The 17,388-nt window shown below is 51.3% G+C and overlaps 1 protein-coding gene across 1 annotated transcript; it reads left to right on the forward strand.

The window, feature by feature from the left end:
* The first annotated feature begins 4,751 nt into the window (after positions 1-4,751).
* Positions 4,752-11,156, forward strand: LOC125093915 (nascent polypeptide-associated complex subunit alpha, muscle-specific form-like). Its single transcript, XM_047719667.1, has 4 exons — positions 4,752-4,815; positions 7,882-8,774; positions 9,066-9,635; positions 9,967-11,156. The coding sequence occupies exons 1-4, from the start codon at positions 4,752-4,754 to the stop codon at positions 10,360-10,362; spliced, it is 1,923 nt and encodes a 640-aa protein (XP_047575623.1). The 3' UTR covers positions 10,363-11,156.
* The last annotated feature ends 6,232 nt before the right edge of the window (positions 11,157-17,388 follow it).

Below are 17,388 nucleotides of genomic sequence, written 5' to 3' on the forward strand. Positions count from 1 at the left end.
GTAAACTTGGGGCGCCTGGGTGGCTCAGTGGGTTAAGCCTCTGCCTTCAGCTCGGGTCATGATCTCAGGGTCCTGGGATTGAGCCCCGCATCGGGCTCTCTGCTCGGCAGGGAGCCTGCCTCCCCCCACCCCCGCCTCTGCCTACTTGTGATCTCTCTGTCCAAAAAAAAAAAAAAAAAAAAAATTTGGGACGCCTGGGTGGCTCAGTGGGTTAAGCATCTGCCTTCTTCGGCTCAGGTCATGATGCCAGGGTCCTGGGATCGAGCCCCGTATCAGGTTCCCTGATCCTTGGGGAGCCTGCTTCTCCCTCTGCCTCTGTATGTGTGGATCTCTATCTCTCATGAATGAATAAAATCTTTTTTTAAAAAGTCTCTTAAAGAAATAAAAAACATAAAAATATTGTAAACTTTATGGGGCGCCTGGGTGGCTCCATCAGTTAAGCGTCTGCCTTCTGCTCAGGTCATGATCCCAGGGTCCTGGGATCAAGCCCCAAGTAGGGCTCCCTGCTCAGTAGGGAGTCTGCTTCTGCCTCTGCCTCTCCCCTGGCTTGTGCTTTCTCTCTCTCAAATAAACAAATAAATTTTTTTAAAAATAAATAAACAAGTTTTGGCAAACTAAATTCATACCAAAATTTTGTTAGTACTTAACTGTATTTCATGGAAAAATGGTATTATATCAAAAACAAAAGTAGACGTAACTCACCTCCTTATACCTAGACTCCAAAAAATAAGGAAGACAAAATAAAAGTTTAATAAATATGATTCTCTGCTTGGAAATTTACACACATTCATTAACCCTTACAAAGACTGCTGGCTACAGACCACTGCCCCGCCCCCTCTGCCCCACACAAATCCACTCCTCAAAGCCCAACTTCCCAACGGGGTGGTGCCTGGAGGTGGTTTAGAGGTAGTCATGACAGCAGGCCCCCCAGGAAGGAACCGGTGACATTATTAGAGGAACACACCAGAGCTCTCAGCCACGCTGGGACTCAGTGAGCGCCAGGCTTCTCCAAGCCCAGAACGAGGCTGTCACCAAGTCCCAAATCTGCTGACACCTTGGTTTTGGGAGTTTCCAGGCTCCAGAACCGTGAAAGTAAATGTGTGCGGTCTAAGCCACCTCGTCTGAGGTCTTTGTTACCAGCCGCCCAGAATGACTAAAACATGAACTTCTGTAGCAAATGACACGAACGTTGTTTGCTGTTTCGGAAAGCTTTAGTAGTGTGACAAACTTCCACAGCTAAAGACTGACACAGCTAGCACTTGAATTTGGTCTGTTTCCCCAACTCCAATTTCCACACATGGTCCTCTTCAGGGGTACAAGCCACCCCTCGGTCTGGGCAGGAGCGTCGTGTCAGATCACGAACCAGACATGCCTGCAGCAAGCCCTGCTGGCCCCCCTTCCACAGCTGCTGGGAATCACTCCTCCTACCTGCGGCCCCTGTAGCCTGCCAGCCCTTAATTCCACCATCTTTACTGCCCACTTCGATCCCCATGGACTCCCTTCCACATGCATCCGCGACAAAATAATGCAGTTTTGCTCCAACTGCGTATGCAAGCCCTGCCCAGTGCCTGGTTACGTGGCTTGTGCTCCGAAATACGGAGATCGAGACTCCCACTTGGTTAGCTCTGCCTCACCCCCCTGATCCAGCCATTTCTTCCACCTGGTTAATGACTGACACCCAGTAACAGACAATAGTCTTATTTCTCAAAATCCAAACATTCAAACACATAGTCTTTTTTTCACACCAGTAACTAATTCTCTGGCAGCAACCGGGTGTGTCCTGACACTCTCTTCCTGGAGTCAACATCAGATCCCACAAAGCCCCCCTCTACGCCACATGCCAGCCACAAAAGTAGCACTGGCCTATTCACACTTCTGCTGGGCATACATACCGCAGGCTCAGGAGTTCCCACAACCCCCCAAATGAGGTTTGGTAATTTTCTAGAATGGCTCTAGAATCTAGGAAAAGCTTCACTTAGGCTTACTGGTCTGTTATAAAGGACAAAAATGAGTCGTCAGATGAAGAGGTACATGGGGGAGGTCCCAGAGGGTCCCCAGTGCATTATTCCTGTCCCCGAGGAGGTGGGGTGCATACCCTCCAGCAGGCGGAAGCTTTCGCCAACCTGGGGAGTCTCCAAAACTGGCTGGTTAAGAGTTTATAGAGCTCGACCTCCAGCAAGCTCTCCCACCCCAGAGGCCACCAGGTGGGCTGCTACATCTACAAGCACAAATTTATTCTTAACACTCTCCAGCTTTAACTTCTTTCATGCTTCCTCACTGGCCCGGAAAGCCTCCTGCCCGCTGCCCCAGCCCGTTCTCCCAGCTCCCCTGACTGCGGTCTGCTCCCAGCTCCTGGGGCACAAAAGGTTTTGCTTGTCTCAGCAATACACAACTTCTGTTCCCATGAAAAAACTAGTCTCTCAAATTATTCGTACCTCCATGAATATTCCTAAGACTTTGCTCAAATACATTTTTTTAAGATTTTATTTATTCATATTGGGGGGTGGGGGAGGAGCACAAGTAGACAGAGAAGCAGGTTCCCCAATGAGCAGGGAACCCGACATGGGACTCGATCCCAGGACCCTAGGATCATGACCTGAGCCAAAGGCAGACGCTTAACCAACTGAGCTACCCAGGCGCCCCTGCTCAAAGAAATTAACTAAAATATCTGTATTTTACACAAGCGTTTTCCTAAAGGATATAACATCCTTTAGGATTATGTACACAGCTTTTTAAAATTTCTTTAAATTATCTTTCCTAAATTAGCCTTTAAACATCACACAGTCTGACAATCCATCCTTCTTATTCTCTAGTAGAACTACAGTCCGGCACAAGCCTTGTTCCGAGTCCCCTCCCGCACACGCCTCTCTGCGGGAGAGGTCATCACTGCCGCAAGAACACTGCAGCGTGACTTGGCAGGCAAGACCGCAGCACAAGAGAGAACCCTGGAGACTAAGCACTTCATTACCTTAAATGCTTGCTATAAAAAGAACACTCACTTTTGAGAGTTAGTATTGATTCGCTTTTATATTTGATATAAATTCACAAAGAAAACAAGACAAATCATTCTTTCTGGAATCAAATGCCTGTGCCTAAAATGAAAATATACTGCCTGATTATTTTCTTCAGAAGTAATTTATTCTTTTATATATTAAGGTAGGTCCTAAGCCTTACCAACTTTTTCGTTTTATTAAAAAATATTTGAAACACATCCTATTTATGGGAAAATTAACACTGAAAGTATAAATTATTCTTGGAACCTATAATATTTTGAAGCATGTCAAGTATTACAGTCACTAGGATTTCAACAAAACCTGACTTGAAATGGGTGCTAGATGGTCTTTCTCTCTTCCCAGGGGCTGAGGGAAGAGCGGAGTCTGCACAAAGCCTTCATTTGCCTGCATGGAGATGACCAGGAGCGGGTGCTGAGGGCAACTCCCGGGCCCAGAAGGATACAACGTCCCCCCCCCATGTCCTAAGTACAGGCACACCTCGCTTGGTGCACCTTGCAGGTAGTTTTTTACAAAGATGTGTGGTGACGCAATGTTGACTGGCACCATCTTCCCAACAGCATTTGCTCACTTTGTTATCTCTGTGTCAAAATCTGGTAATCCTCACAATGTTTCAGATATTGTCACTATTATATTTGTTATTGTGATCTTGATGATACATGTGTTTGATGATACTATTGCACTTGTTTTGGGGTGCCATGAGCTGTGCCTGTATCAGATGGCTAACTTAATGCTGTGGGGAGCCTGGGGGGCTTCATCAATGAAGCGTCTGCCCTCAGCTTAAAAAAAAAAAGAAAATCACTGTTGTGTATGTTCTGACTGCTCCACTTAGCTGTCCCCCCATCTCTCTCCCTCTCCTTAGGCCTCTATTCTACAAGACACAACAATATTGCTCTTAGGCTGATCAATAACCCTACACTGACCTCTTAAGTATTCAAGTGAGGAGTCCTGCATCTCTCACCACATCAAAAGCTGGAAATGATTAAATGTAGTGGGAAAGGCCTCCTGTGCCCAACAGTTAGCCATGTTGTGAATACAAAGGAGAAGTTTTTGAAGGTGATTAAGGCACTAGTCCCGTGAACACAAGAATAAAAAAGTGAAATGAAACAAAGTTATTGCTGATATGGAGAAAGCCTGAGTGGTCTGGAAGGAACACATTCCCTTAAGCCAAAGCCTGATCCAGAACAAGGCCCAAATTCTCAGTTCTGTGAAGGCTGAGGCAGGCGGGGAAGCTGCAGAGGGAAAGTCTGAAGCCTGTGGAGCTTGGCTGGTGGGATTAAGGGAAGCAGCCGTCGCCCTGACATGAAGGACCAGGTGAGGCCGCAGGTGCTCACGGAGACGCTGTAGCAAGTCACCCAGGAGATCCAGCTCAGAGAACTCAGGAAGGCGGCCACACTCAACAACCGACTGCCAGTGTAGACCAAACAGCCTTCTGTCGGGAGACAATGCCATCTAGGACTTCCACAGCCAGAGACAAGTCAATGCCCGGCTTCAGAGCTGCGAAGGACAGGCTGGCTCCCCTGTGAGGGGCTGATGCAGCCGGTGACTCTAAGAGGAAGCCAGTGCCCACGTCCCATTCTGAAAATCCTAGGGCCCTTCAGCATTGCAGTCTACTCTGCCTGGGCCCTACAAATGGAACGACACGGCCTGGATGACGGTGCGTCTGTCTACAACACGGTTCACTGAATACGGTAAACCACCATCAAGGAACTACTGCTCAGAAAAAAGATTCCTTTCAAAATGCGACTGCTCATGGACAACGCACCTGGTCACCCAAGAGCACTGATGGAGATGGACCGTGAGAGTAACGTGGTTTTCATGCCTGACACAGCATCCATTCTGCAAAACAGCAGGGGAAATGGGGACACAGACATGGGCTCAAGACCCAGAACTTTGATAAATTATAGGGGAAAAAAAGTTTACAAGGATCTCTATAGGAAAAAAAAAAAAAAATCCAAAAACAGTAGAGTTCCCCCACCCCTTTTAAATTATAGGCTCAGACTGCCTGGATGGCTCAGGCGGTAAGTGTCTGCCTTAAGATCTCAGGGTCCTGGAATGGAGCCCCCCCAACCTGCCAGGCCCCAATGCCATCGGGCTCCCTACTCAGTGGGGAGTCTGCTTCTCCCTCTGCCTCTGACCCTACCCCCTACCTGTGCTCTCTCATTCTCTGTCTCAAATAAATTAATAAAACCTTTTAAATAATAAATTAAAAAAAAGCTGTGGGCACAGTTATAAATATGAAAGAGTTGAAAAAGTATTTGTTGTTAGGGAAGAAAAGGTGTAGTGCTGGAAAAGCAACGATAATAGAAACTGACAAGTGCTGCTGGCAGTCGTTCATGAAGAGGACTGGGGAGACCAGTGCAGAGAAAGAGCATGTGCAAATGTCCTGAGGTGAGGCAAGCCTGACAGGACCATGAACTAGCAAGAGGTCTGTGCACTAGAACAGTTGAGTCACAGTTACGTCCCTCTAGTGACACTTAACAAGTGAGGATTGTTTTTTTTTTTAATTTTTTTTTATTTGTTTGACACAAAGAGAGAGATCACAGTAGGCACAGAGGCAGGCAGAGAAAGAGGAGGAAGCAGGCTCCCCGCTAAGCAGAGAGCCCAACGAGGGGGTCGATCCCAGGACTCTGGGATCATGACCTGAGCCGGAGGCTTTAACCCACTGAGCCACCCAGATACCCCAACAACTGAGGTTTTAATATTACATTTCATTTCTGTTTTGTTCAGTGTTCATGTCTAGCAAACAAATGCTAAAATCCGTTTGTACATTTTTCTGGCAAACAAAAGACCACATGGAAGCTTCTCTGTAAAAGGAAAATGGACAGAAGCGTTAAGATACACTAGCTGACACAGAGCTCCTTACATTCACCCCAATTCAGTTATATCGGAGAGGCAGAGAGTCAAGAAGGGAGACGCTAATCTTAAAGCATCAAGATTAAAGATATTTGAATTGGGTCTGAGACAGTTGACTTCCTACTGCTGGTTCTTTCTGTTCTTCAAGTTAGCAGTCCGGGAAAATCGGTATTTATCAGATGTGACGTAAGCAGTCATCATTTCAGAAAACAGTAAGAGAATATCAAATCCCTATGCTCTCCCCCGAAGACACCCACGAAAAAACCCATACGAAGGCAAAATTCCCATGATTATGTGAAGAAATTCACAACCTCCATGAGAAGTGGTCTAAGAATAATCTCCCTTACAATAAGCAATGCTTCTGCAGGGATGCCTCTTCTCCTGCAGAAGGGATGCAAGGAAACAGACTCAGACGTGGTGCAGTCTGGTTTGCTCAGACACCCACCTCACCGGCTCCGTTTGTCACAGGGAGCTATGCAACCCATAGACTCAAGAGCACTCCCAGGCACATACTACATACAAACCTAAATGCTGAGGATGTGATGGAGAAGGTGGCCCCCAGGCTGGATGGGTTACACAGAGTTCTATCCCTTGATGCCTACATAAGCAGAGAGGCGATGAAGGAAAAGGGAAGGGAGTCCAGATGTCAAGACTACTTGATCACCCATGGCGTAAAGTCCTGGCTCCTGACTCAGAGTCCACCTCCCAGCAGGTCTGAGAAGGGTAAGCTGAGCCCAGGGGAATGGAAATTTGGAGACTTGGAGGAGCACTGGGCCCCCTTTCTTTATAAGGACTCCAGAGTGGCTACTGTTCTATTGCCTAAGAGAAAAATATCTTCCAAATTCTCGATTGATTTGAGCTCAAATATTAGTATTTTTTTTAAAAGATTTTATTTATTTATCTGACAGGCAGAGATCACAAGTAGGCAGGGAGGCCAGGCACAGAGAGAGGGGGAGGCAGGCTCCCCGCTGAGCAGAGAGCCCCATGCGGGGCTCGATCCTAGGACCCTGGAATCATGACCCGAGCCGAAGGCAGAGGCTTTAACCCACTGAGCCACCCAGGCGCCCTCAAATATTAGTATTAAATCAATGTAAAAGTTTTGAGAAAGCCATGGGGCGCCTGAGTGGCTCAGTGGATGAAGCGCCAGCCTTCGGCTCAGGTCATGATCCTGGGGTCCCGCTCAGCGGGAAGCCTACTTCTCCCTCCCACTCCCCCTACGTGTGTTCTCTCTCGCTGACTCTGTCAAATAAAAAACAAAATCTTAAAAAAAAGATTTCTGTGTGAAAGCCAGAAGGGCGTCCTCGCTCATAACCGATCTCTGGGAGGCTGTGCCGCGTGAACAGATGTGACCTGGTGTCGGATTCCAACCCGCTCAAGCCCCGGTGTTTCCAAAGAAGCCATGAAAAAGGAGATACTAACTTCCATTTCCACGCTGCAGTCTACCAAGGTTGTACATGAAACTACTGAAATCTGAAATCCAATCTGACGACTGCTTTTCCACGCTCACCGGACACCTCCCTACAATGGAGGCTCGCTAGGGGCAGCTGCGCGGCGAGCGCGGACCCCGCGGAGGAGCCAGCGCCCCGGGACCTGACCTTGCACGTGGACGCGACTCCACAACTCAGCCGCGGGGAGGAGGCGCCCGCACCCCCGGCCGCGCCGCAGCCAATGAGGAGCCACCACACTTCAAACTCCCGGTCTCCTCCAATGGACTTTTCGTTCACAGCGACCTTCCCAACTTACCCCTTTCCTTCCGAAAACCCCTGCCTCTCCTTTGTTCCCTGCTGGCCCGAGTCCCCCGACGCGGCTCTGCCCCGGACGGCGATTCCGCCCCACACCCCAACGCTCCCCGCTGGGAACGGCCGGCGGCCCACTTCCCGGTTAACAATGGGGAACAATGAGCATCCGTGCCGACTGTCCTCGGATGCGAGGAATTAATTTCTCATTAACGAAAAGCAAAAGCCACATATTTCCTACACGGCCCCCCCGAACGGAAAGCAGACCCCGACCGCAGCATCCCCACTTCCCCACACAAAACACTCCGAGAGCCCCGCCGACCGCCGACCCCCGCCGCCGCCCCGCGCCGCCCCAAGACCGCCCCGACCGGGCCCCCGCGCCCCGCCCGCCCAGACAACAGGGGCCGCGCTCACACCTGTCACCCCAACCGGGGCGCGTCTGCGCACGCGGGGCACGAGGCCGCGCGCCTCCCGGTCTCACCTGGAAGTGCCCCCCAACAGCTCCCGGGCGCAGGGGAGCGGCGGCCGGCTCCCGCGGACACCGAGCAGCCGCCAACGGACCCGAGCGGACAGCCGGCCGGCGCGCGCCGCCGACCGTGGGGCCGACCGGAAAGTCTGCGGCCGCCTCTTCCTACCTCCCGACGCACCCGGCCCCGGCCCCGCCCCACGCCGGCCGCGCCCCGGACCCGCCCCACGCCGGCGTCCCGGACCCGCCCCACGCCGGCCGCGGCCCCGCTGCTCCGCCGACGTCGTGGCCCGGCTGCGCGTCGCTCTCCCCAGGCCCCGCCCCACGCCGGCCGCGGCCCCGCCCCTCCGCCAATGTACCCGCTTCGCTCCGCGGTCGCCCTCCCCTAGCCCCGCCCCTCCGCTGACGTCCGGTCCCCGCTCCGAGCTCGCCCTCCCCGGGCCTCGCCTCACGCTGCCCGCACCCGGCCGCGGCCCCGCCCCTTCGCTGACGTCCCGTCCCGACTCCGCGCTCGCCGTCTCCAGGCTCCTCCCCAAGCCGACCGCACCCCGGCCCCGGCCAGGCCCCTCAGCTGACGTCCGGTCCCCGCTTTCCGATTACCCTCACCAGGCCCCGCCCCACGCCGGCCGTATCCCGGCTCTGGCCCCGCCCCGCCGCTCTGTCCAGTGTCGGCTCCAATATCGCCCTCCCCAGGCCCCACCACACGTTGGCCGCGCCCGCTCTCTGGCCCCGCCCCACGCTGGCCGCGCCACTCTCTAGCCCGATCCCGCCATCGGAACCCGCCCCTACAAGCCCCGCCCCCAGAAGGCTCCGCCCCAAGTCGTAATTTCCTGGCGCCAGAACTTTTCTTGGCGCGAAGGATCCCCTGCGGTGGTGGGTGGGCGTTGGCGTTGGCGTTGGTGGTTCAAAGCCGCGTTCCGCGGCCGTGTCCCCGCCCGGTCCTCCCGGACGCCGCGGGCCCTGTCCCGCCCGCGCGGAGCTCCGCGGCGCCCTTAGACGCCCCGAGTCGGGCACTGGGGCCGAGCCAGCGTCTGTGCGGCCGGAGTGGCTCCGAGGCCTGCACGCCCGGCCTTCCCTGCGGCCCCGCCCCGCGCCCTCCCTCGCGACGCGGGTCCCGGCTCTGCACGCCCCCCCCACCCCGTAGCCCGCTGGCTCCCGGGCCGCCCTGCACCCCCCGCCCCGGCCCTCGGGACTCTGCCCACCCGGGTCCGATCCTCGCCGGACACCCGCCTCCCCACGGCCGTCCTCCCGCGGCCGGGTCCTGCCTGCGGCTCTCCCGGGCCGCCCGTCCGCAGCCTCCGCCGGCGGGGACACGACCCCACCCGCGAACGCCGCGTGCTGCGGGGCCCCCAGACCCGGTCCCCAGCCGTACCTGCCCGCGCGATCCCGCCGCAGACTCAGCGGCTGGGCGGCCGGCGTCCTCGCTCCATCTCCGCGCGCCGAGTGGGCGGGGAGACGAGACGAGCGGCCCAGCGGGAGAGCCGGGGGGACGCGAGTGAGGCCGAGCGAGGAGGAGAAGTGGGAGGTGCTACGGGCTGGAGCCGCGGCCGGGCGCGAGGGCCCTGGGTGAGCCGCGGCGGCCCGGCGGGGAGGGAGGCGGGGCGGCCGCGGGGAGGACGCGGGAGTCCTGCGGCTCCGAGTCTCCGCATCACTTTCCCCTTTCAGCGGGTTGTCCGGGGCCGGCGGGGAGGCCTCGGCGCTTTCCCTGCCGCGCTCCGTGTCGGAAGCACTAGTGCTCGCCCGTGACGTTGCACCGTGTCGTGTGCCCCGCGCGGGAGCTGGGAGCTTCGTATTCGCGGCCGGGCCCGGTCAGTCGGCGCGGCGTGCGGCGGCCCGTGACTAAGCTGGCTCCGACCGACTGCGTGTTTCTTTGCGTTTCTTTGTCCTTTTTCCACAGATGTTGAGGGATGGGCCAGGCTGTCCAGCCGCTCTTGCGCCGGCCCTCGGGGGGACACGTGCAGCTCATTCCCGGGTTCTGCTGAGGACAAGGCGGTCTCCCCGGTGTCTCGGGGCGCGCGGCACCTCCGCGGCCCCCAGGCCGACACCAGCCTCCCGCGCGTCCAGGGCAGGCTCCCCCTTGGGCAGCGGCGTCCCCCCGGCTCCTGAGCTGACGGAGGAGGTTCTGCAGGGGGTTCGGTACCATGGACACATGGACGCCCACTCCGGCCTTCCCGGGCAGACGCTGGTGGTCGTGGGTCTCGTTCCCGCTGAGAACATTTCAAGAGACTCGGGGCAGAGCCGGCCAAGTCCGCGGCTGGTCCGCGGGGACGAAGGCGGTGCCCGGCTTGACTGAGGCATTGGCGTGTGTCTCCGGTGGGCCGGACGCCCTGCCTATTGTTTTCACTTTTCCAGTTTCCCACTAGAAAAGAAGCTAAAATAGAGGATCTAATGGACTTGGAGAGACACAGTAAGAGTGAAAGGGAGTGAACGAATACCGCATTTTGTTAGTCGAGCTTAATTACAATACACACCATACATGATCCATTCTTCCTCTGCAAATGTTTTTTTCATATAGTACAATTGCAGTGACCTTGTTTCGGTATTTTTAGAATAGAAATAAAAATACGAAGTTGATAAGCCTTCAAGAAATGACATCTAGGGGCGCCTGGGTGGTTCAGTGAGTTAAAGCCTCTGCCTTCAGCTCAGGTCTTTATCCCAGGGTCCTGGGTCCGAATCGAGCCCCGCATCCGGCTCAATGGGGAGCCTGTTTCTCTCTGCCTGCCTCTCCACCTACTTGTGATCTCTGTCTGTCAAATAAATAAAATCTTAAAAAAAAAAAAAGAAGAAAGAAACGATGTCTATGAAGTGTGCACTGTGTGTGAGATATGAAAGACCCACAAGACAAACTTCTTAGGTCCATAATATGTAAGGACTCATGGAAACTTCATTCATATCTTATTTACCATCATGCATTAGAAACGTGTTTGGGGGCAGCAGGAACTCACTTTCATAGGTTTTTGTCAGTTACATCAAGTGAGGCATGGAAACTATCAAATTTAATGTAGGGACGCCTGCGGGCTCAGTCCGTGAGGCGTCTTCCTTTGGTTCGGGTCATGATCTCCGAGTCCTGTATCAGTCCCACGTGAGGCTCCCTGCTTGGCAAGGAACCTGTTTCTCCCTTTGCCTGCCTCTCTCCCTGCTTGTGTGCGCTCTCTCTCTCTGTGTCAAATAAATAAAATATTTTTAAATTTTTAATGTAAAAGACTACTTGCATGGATTTTGTTTACTTGAGACACATTTTATGTCTAGTATAAGTCTTGTTTATATCAAGAAGGATATCTAGAACACATGGTCATGTATTTCTGGCGTAATCCAACTCATTCCTTGGAGCAATATTAGATTACTATTTACATGTGCTTATTGTTCTAGAACGCTGAAAATAGAAATTAGCAAAATATGACAGGACATGAATATTCATCTGGAAAACAATCTGTCATTCAGAAGCAGTTCCTATTTTGTTCCTATAAATGTGTTTGTGTATATGTTTTCCAGGGAACCTGGACTTAGGATCCCTTTTTTCCTCTGTCCAAAGCCCTGCCTGCAGCAAACATTAGGCCTCAGCCCTGTCTCAGGGCTGACTGCCTTGCTGCCCTTTCTGCTTGCTACCCTCATGTCTGGATTTGTGCTCTTTGTCTACCGCAGTTGATGGACCATGAGAGCAGTCCCTGGGCATCCTCCTCAGTATTCCCCAGCCATTAGGGGATGCCTTGGGGTGGCCTCACTGACTCCCAGGTTCTGGGATGTACTTAGAAATTTCTGGGGAGACCTGGGCAGCTCGGGTCATGATCTCCGGGTCCTGGGATCAAGTCCTGTATCGGGCTCCCTGCTCAGCAAAGAGGCTGCTTCTCCCTCTGCTGATCCCGATTCCCCTGATCGTGCTCTCTCACTCTCTCACTTTCCCTCTCTCTCTCTGACAAATAAATAAAATCTCTATTTTTTTTTAAAGATTTTATGTATTTATTTGACAGACAGAGATCACAAGTAGGCAGAGAGGCAGGCAGAGAGAGGGGAGCACGCAGGCTCCCTGCTGAGCAGACAGCCTGATGCGGGGCTCGATCCCAGAGATCATGACCTGAGCCGAAGGCAGAGGCTTAACCCACTGAGCCACCCAGGCGCCCCTAAAATCTTTATTTTTTTTTTAAAGAAATGACTTTTTTTTTTTAAAGATTTTATTTACTTATTTGATAGCGATCACAAGTAGGCAGAAAGGCAGGGGGAAGCAGACTCCCTGCAGAGCAGAGAGCCTGATGCGGGGCTCCATCCCAGGACCCTGGAATCATGACCTGAGCCAAAGGCAGAGGCTTTAATCCACTGAGCCACCCAGGCGCCCGTAAATAAAATCTTAAAAAAATTTTAAAAAGAAAGAAGGAAAATTCTGCACAGGCTGCAGCAGGTGGGGACTTCTCTCAAGACTTGTCTACTTGCCCCAGTGGTGTTTGGGCAATGGGGGTCTTAGGAGATTTGAAATTACTTTGGCGGTCTAAGAATGCCCTTCCAGTACCTTTAAGCAGCCATGAGCCCTTACTGGACCCTGGGTATCTTAGAATGCTTTCCAAGCCTCAGGCCAGGCAAGATCCCGTCCTTAAGTCTCCCCTGTAGAAATGGTAGTTCTGGGCATCTGGAAAGGGACTTGAAAATTTCCAGGCACTCATCAGGGGAAATGCCATGGAGGGAGGGAGTGCCTGTATGTTTGCCTATCTTGGGAATACTAAGTCATCCTGTCCAGTACATCTGACCCTGATTGGATGGGGAAATATTATTTAATATTTTATAACCACAGCAGTGATCACTAATTGCAGCAGTAATTACGATAATGCTGAAGAGCATCAATAACAATAATGATGATGCTCTTTATGATGATGACAATAATTAAAAACCATCAGAAGAACCCTCAGTAAGCAGGAGAATAGAACACGGGCTCCCAGAGTAAATGATAAAGTGCCCAGAGCAGGACTTATGGAACGGCGTGAGTCAGAGTCCCAGTTCTGCCCAGACTTGCTTTTTTTCTCACACGTCACAGGCCATGTTCCAGACAGATTGAAGGTGCGTAGCAGCCCTACAGGGACCAAGTCTTTTGGCAGTATTTTCCCAACAGCATTTACTCACTTTGTGTCTCTGTGTCACATCTGGTAATTCCTGCAATATTTCAAATTTTGTCTTTGGAAGTGGAGCCTGAAGATGGAACTGAATTGCTGCATTTTCTTTCTTTCTCTCTTTCTTTTAAATTTATTTATTTGAGAGGGAGAGAGTGTGAAAGGGAGAGGGAAAAGTGGGCTCCCCACTGAGCAGGGAGCCCAATACGGGGCTTGATCCCAGGCCCCTGAGATCACGACTGAGCCCCCCAGATGCTCCTAATTGCTGCATTTTCAGGATCAAACTCTAACAGATGAGGAGCTGCTTCTTGTGCATGAGTAAAGGTGGCTCCCTGAGCTGGACTGTATTCCTGGCAAAGATGCTGTGAAGACTGTTGAAATTATGACAAAGGATTTAGACCATCACATAAACCCAATTGATAAGGCAGGCCCAGGGTCTGAGAGGAACTTTTGGAAGAAGTTCTACTGTGGGCAAAGTTTTATCAAACAGCGTCAGAGAAAATCATGAAAAGGAAGGGTCAATCAATGTGGCAAACTTTAGGGGTGCCTGGATGGCTCAGTGGGTTAAGGCCACTGCCTTTGGCTCAGGTCACAATCCCAGGGGCCTAGGATGGAGACCTGCTTCGGGCTCTCTGCTCCTTAGGGAGCCTGCTTCCTCCGCTCTCTCTCTGCCTATCTCTCTGCCTACTTGTGATCTCTCTCTCTCTCTCTGTCAAGTAAATAAAATCTTTAAAAAAAAAAAAAGTGGCAAACTTTATTTTTTTTTTTATTTTAACGATTGTATTTATGAAACGAGACAAAACCAGAGAGGGAGACAAACCATAAGAGACTCTTAATTTCAGGAAAGAAACTGAGGGTTGCTGGAGGGGAGGGGGGTGGGAGGATGGGGTGGCTGGGGGATGGGTATTGGGGAGGGTATGTGTTGAGGTGAACGCTGGGTGTTGTACAAAACTGATGAATCACAGACCTGTACCCCTGAAACAAATAATACATTATATGTTAATTTTAAAAATAATAACAGAAATATAGTAGTTAAAATACTATATTAAGGGCCATAGTTATAAGTAAGCCAATTGGACAAAAATGTATCTTTGAGTTTTATACACTCTGGTTGGGTTGTTTTCTGGAGCCGAAATACAGATTTTTTTTTTTCTAACTTTCCAGTAGAAAGGAAACTGTATTCTCTTTTTTAATTTGTAATCCCAGGCGCTAGGAGTCCTACATTTCTACTAGAAGGCAAGCTGCCACAGGGGAGATTACGGCCTGAGCCGTTCAACCATCAGGATGTACTTCTTTTGAAATCATTTTACTGCAATGATTCTTATGTATCCTCTTTTACAGTTAAAATCAGGAGTTTCAAAAAGGAGTGAATTATGCAAGTGAATACGTTTTACAGTCTGATATGTGAGAAAATGTGGCAAAATTAAAACAGTTCTCTGTTGAGTACTGACTGGGCTGCTAAGCACTGGACCACAGATTCTGTGAATTTGTCTCCATCAGCCTTTAAATTTTGCCATGTCTGTAATGCCACAAAAGAAAGCTACAAATTAAGCACTTAGAAATATTTTTTTAGGGACGCCTGGGTGGCTCAGTTGGTTGGGCAGCTGCCTTCGGCTCAGGTCATGATCCCAGTGTCCTCGGATCGAGTCCCACGTCGGGCTTCTTGCTCCGCAGGGAGCCTGCTTCTCCCTCTGATTCTGCCTGCCACTCTGTCTGCTTGTGCTCGCTCTCTCTCTCTCTCTGACAAATAAATAAAATAAAATCTTAAAAAAAAAAAAGTTAAAAAAAAAAGAATTTTTTTTTTAAAAAAGTGATTGATTTTAAGGAGAAAGGGGGTTGGGTAGCAGGGGAGGGATGAGGAGAGAAGCAGGTTCCCAGCTGAGCACAGATTTGCAGCGTGGGGCTCGATCTCACGACCCTGAGATCACAACCTGAGCTGAAGCCCAGTTGGATGCTTCACCCACTGAGCCCCCCAGGCACTCCTGTTGTCTTATTTTAAGAAACCACCATGGCCACCCCACCTTCAGCAGCCATCAGCACCGAGGCCAGCCCCCCACCAGCAAAGAGGTTAGGACTCTCTGAAAGCTCAGAGGGGAGCATTTATTAGTGATGATGTTTTTATTTTTATTTTTTTTTTAAGATTTTATTTATTTATTTGGACAGAGATCATAAGTAGGCAGAGAGGCAGGCAGAGAGAGAGGGAAGCAGGCTCCCTGCCGAGGAGAGAGCCCAATGCAGGGCTCGATGCGGGGCTCGATCCCAGGACCCTGAGACCATGAACTGAACCTAGGGCAGAGGCTTTACCCACTGAGCCACCCAGCCACCCCTAAGTAATGATGTTTTTAGTGAAAGGCAGTCCCGTTAGGGGTTTTTGACATAATGCGATTGTATACTTAGGAGGCTACAGGATAGTATAAATATGACTTTTCTACACGTTGGATAAATGTCCGGGTGGTACATCAGTCTTGTATGCCAAGAACCCCCCACCATCCCTTACCACCAAACCACCCAGTCTGCTTGTCCTGGGCCCAGAGGTCCCAAGACCTGTTGGCAAATGGCCACCCAGAGCCACTGACCTCAGTGATCCAAAGCCAGCAGGCGGACACAGGCTGGTCCTCGTCCATCAGCAAAGACTTCACATCTGCTTTTGCCATCCCTTTACCACCATCAAGTATGTCCCACTCACCTGGCATCAGTCGGTCCTGAAGAAATCTGTATTTTCTGTCCTGAGACCTGCTTTCTAGTTAGTAAGTTACTGAGACACATTGATCAAATAACACCAACTATCACACTGGGACACCAGAAGCCTGATACTTAATTCCACCTAATGGTCATCCCCAAACTGCCTGGCCGTCAGCCACCAAATCCAGGTGAACGCCGTGTCTTTGTAGAGTTAGAATACATCAGCCTGAAAAGCAAAGGTCTCCCTTCTTGGAGCATACCTTCAGATCTCTTCTGTAAGTGGCGAGATAGTAAATGTTTTGTGCTTTGCAGGTCTTCGGTCTCTGTGACATGTTACTCATTTTTTCCATAATTGTGCAAAAGCAGCCATCAACCATACACAAACAAATGTGTGTGGTTCGCCTCCAATGTACAAGGACATCGAATTTCATAACAATTTTTAAACATCGGAAGTAGGCTTTGGGGCACCTGGATGGCTCAGTGGGTTAAGCATCTGCCTTGGGCTCAGGTCATGATCACGGGGTCCTGGGATCCAGCCGCGCATGGGCCCCCTGCTCCGCGGGGAGCCTCCTTCTCCATCTCCCTCTGCCCCTCCCCCTGCTCGTGCTCTACCTGTCTCTGGCTCTCTCTCAAATGAATAAATAAAAATCTTAAAAGAAAAAAGAGTTTCTTTTGCTATTTTTCAAAACTGAGAAATGTAAGACACCTTTTCACTGGCAGAGGGCAAGACTCAGCAAGTGCCCGCCGTTAGGCCGCTGACTTGCCTCATTGTCTCCAGAGCCAACTCTTTCATCCTCAGCAACATTATTTCAGATCCTGCACCCAACCCACTCAACGTGTTTTTCAAGTCTTTTACTGATGCGTTCGTTTTGACATCATGTGTCCTGTGTTCAGAACAGAGCTGAATTCATAAGGAAAACGTCAGGTGTTTTTTTTTTTTTATATTTTATTTATTTATTTGACAGACAGAGATCGCAAGTAGGCAGAGAGGCAGGCAGAGAGAGAGAAAGAGAGAGAGGGGGAAGCAGGCTCCCTGCCGAGCAGAGAGCCCAATGTGGGGCTCGATCCCAGGACCCTGGGATCATGACCTGAGCCGAAGGCAGAGGCTTTAACCCACTGAGCCAGTGCTCGCTCCGGCAGCACATATACTAACCCACTGAGCCACCCAGGTGCCCCAAACGTCAGCAGTTTTAGCAGCTTGAGCCAAGCGGTTTTCTGGATTTGGTTTTCAGTGGGTAAGAATTCCTGTGTCCCCCACAGACCTGGTTCACATCAGCTGTACATTTCAGTATCTGCACAGCTTCCCCCCAGATTGGCTGTCCCAGGTGCATTTATTACTAGATTTTTTTTTTTTTTTTTGATGGAGTATTTGGCGTGCTCCCATGCTTGCGGGCGGGCAGAGACGGGGATCATAGGCAGCCTCCTCTGTCCTCCTCGTTCCGCATGGAGCCTGACACCGCCTGCCACACGGCTTAAACCCATGACCCTGAGACCATGACCTGAGCCCAAATCAGGAGTCAGAGGTTTAACCCACCGAGCCAACC

Source organism: Lutra lutra, chromosome 2, assembly GCF_902655055.1.
Source record: "Lutra lutra chromosome 2, mLutLut1.2, whole genome shotgun sequence".
Lineage (NCBI taxonomy): Eukaryota > Metazoa > Chordata > Mammalia > Carnivora > Mustelidae > Lutra > Lutra lutra.

Excerpts from the sequence above, each read along its gene's own strand:
- LOC125093915 (XM_047719667.1), top strand. The coding sequence starts at position 4,752 with ATGCGACTGCTCATGGACAACGCACCTGGTCACCCAAGAGCACTGATG. Across the intron at positions 4,816-7,881 it reads GATGGAGATGGACCGTGAGA|CATCCCCACTTCCCCACACA; the intron begins GTAACGTGGTTT and ends CCCCGACCGCAG. Across the intron at positions 8,775-9,065 it reads CTCCCCAGGCCCCACCACAC|ACGCCCCGAGTCGGGCACTG; the intron begins GTTGGCCGCGCC and ends CGGCGCCCTTAG.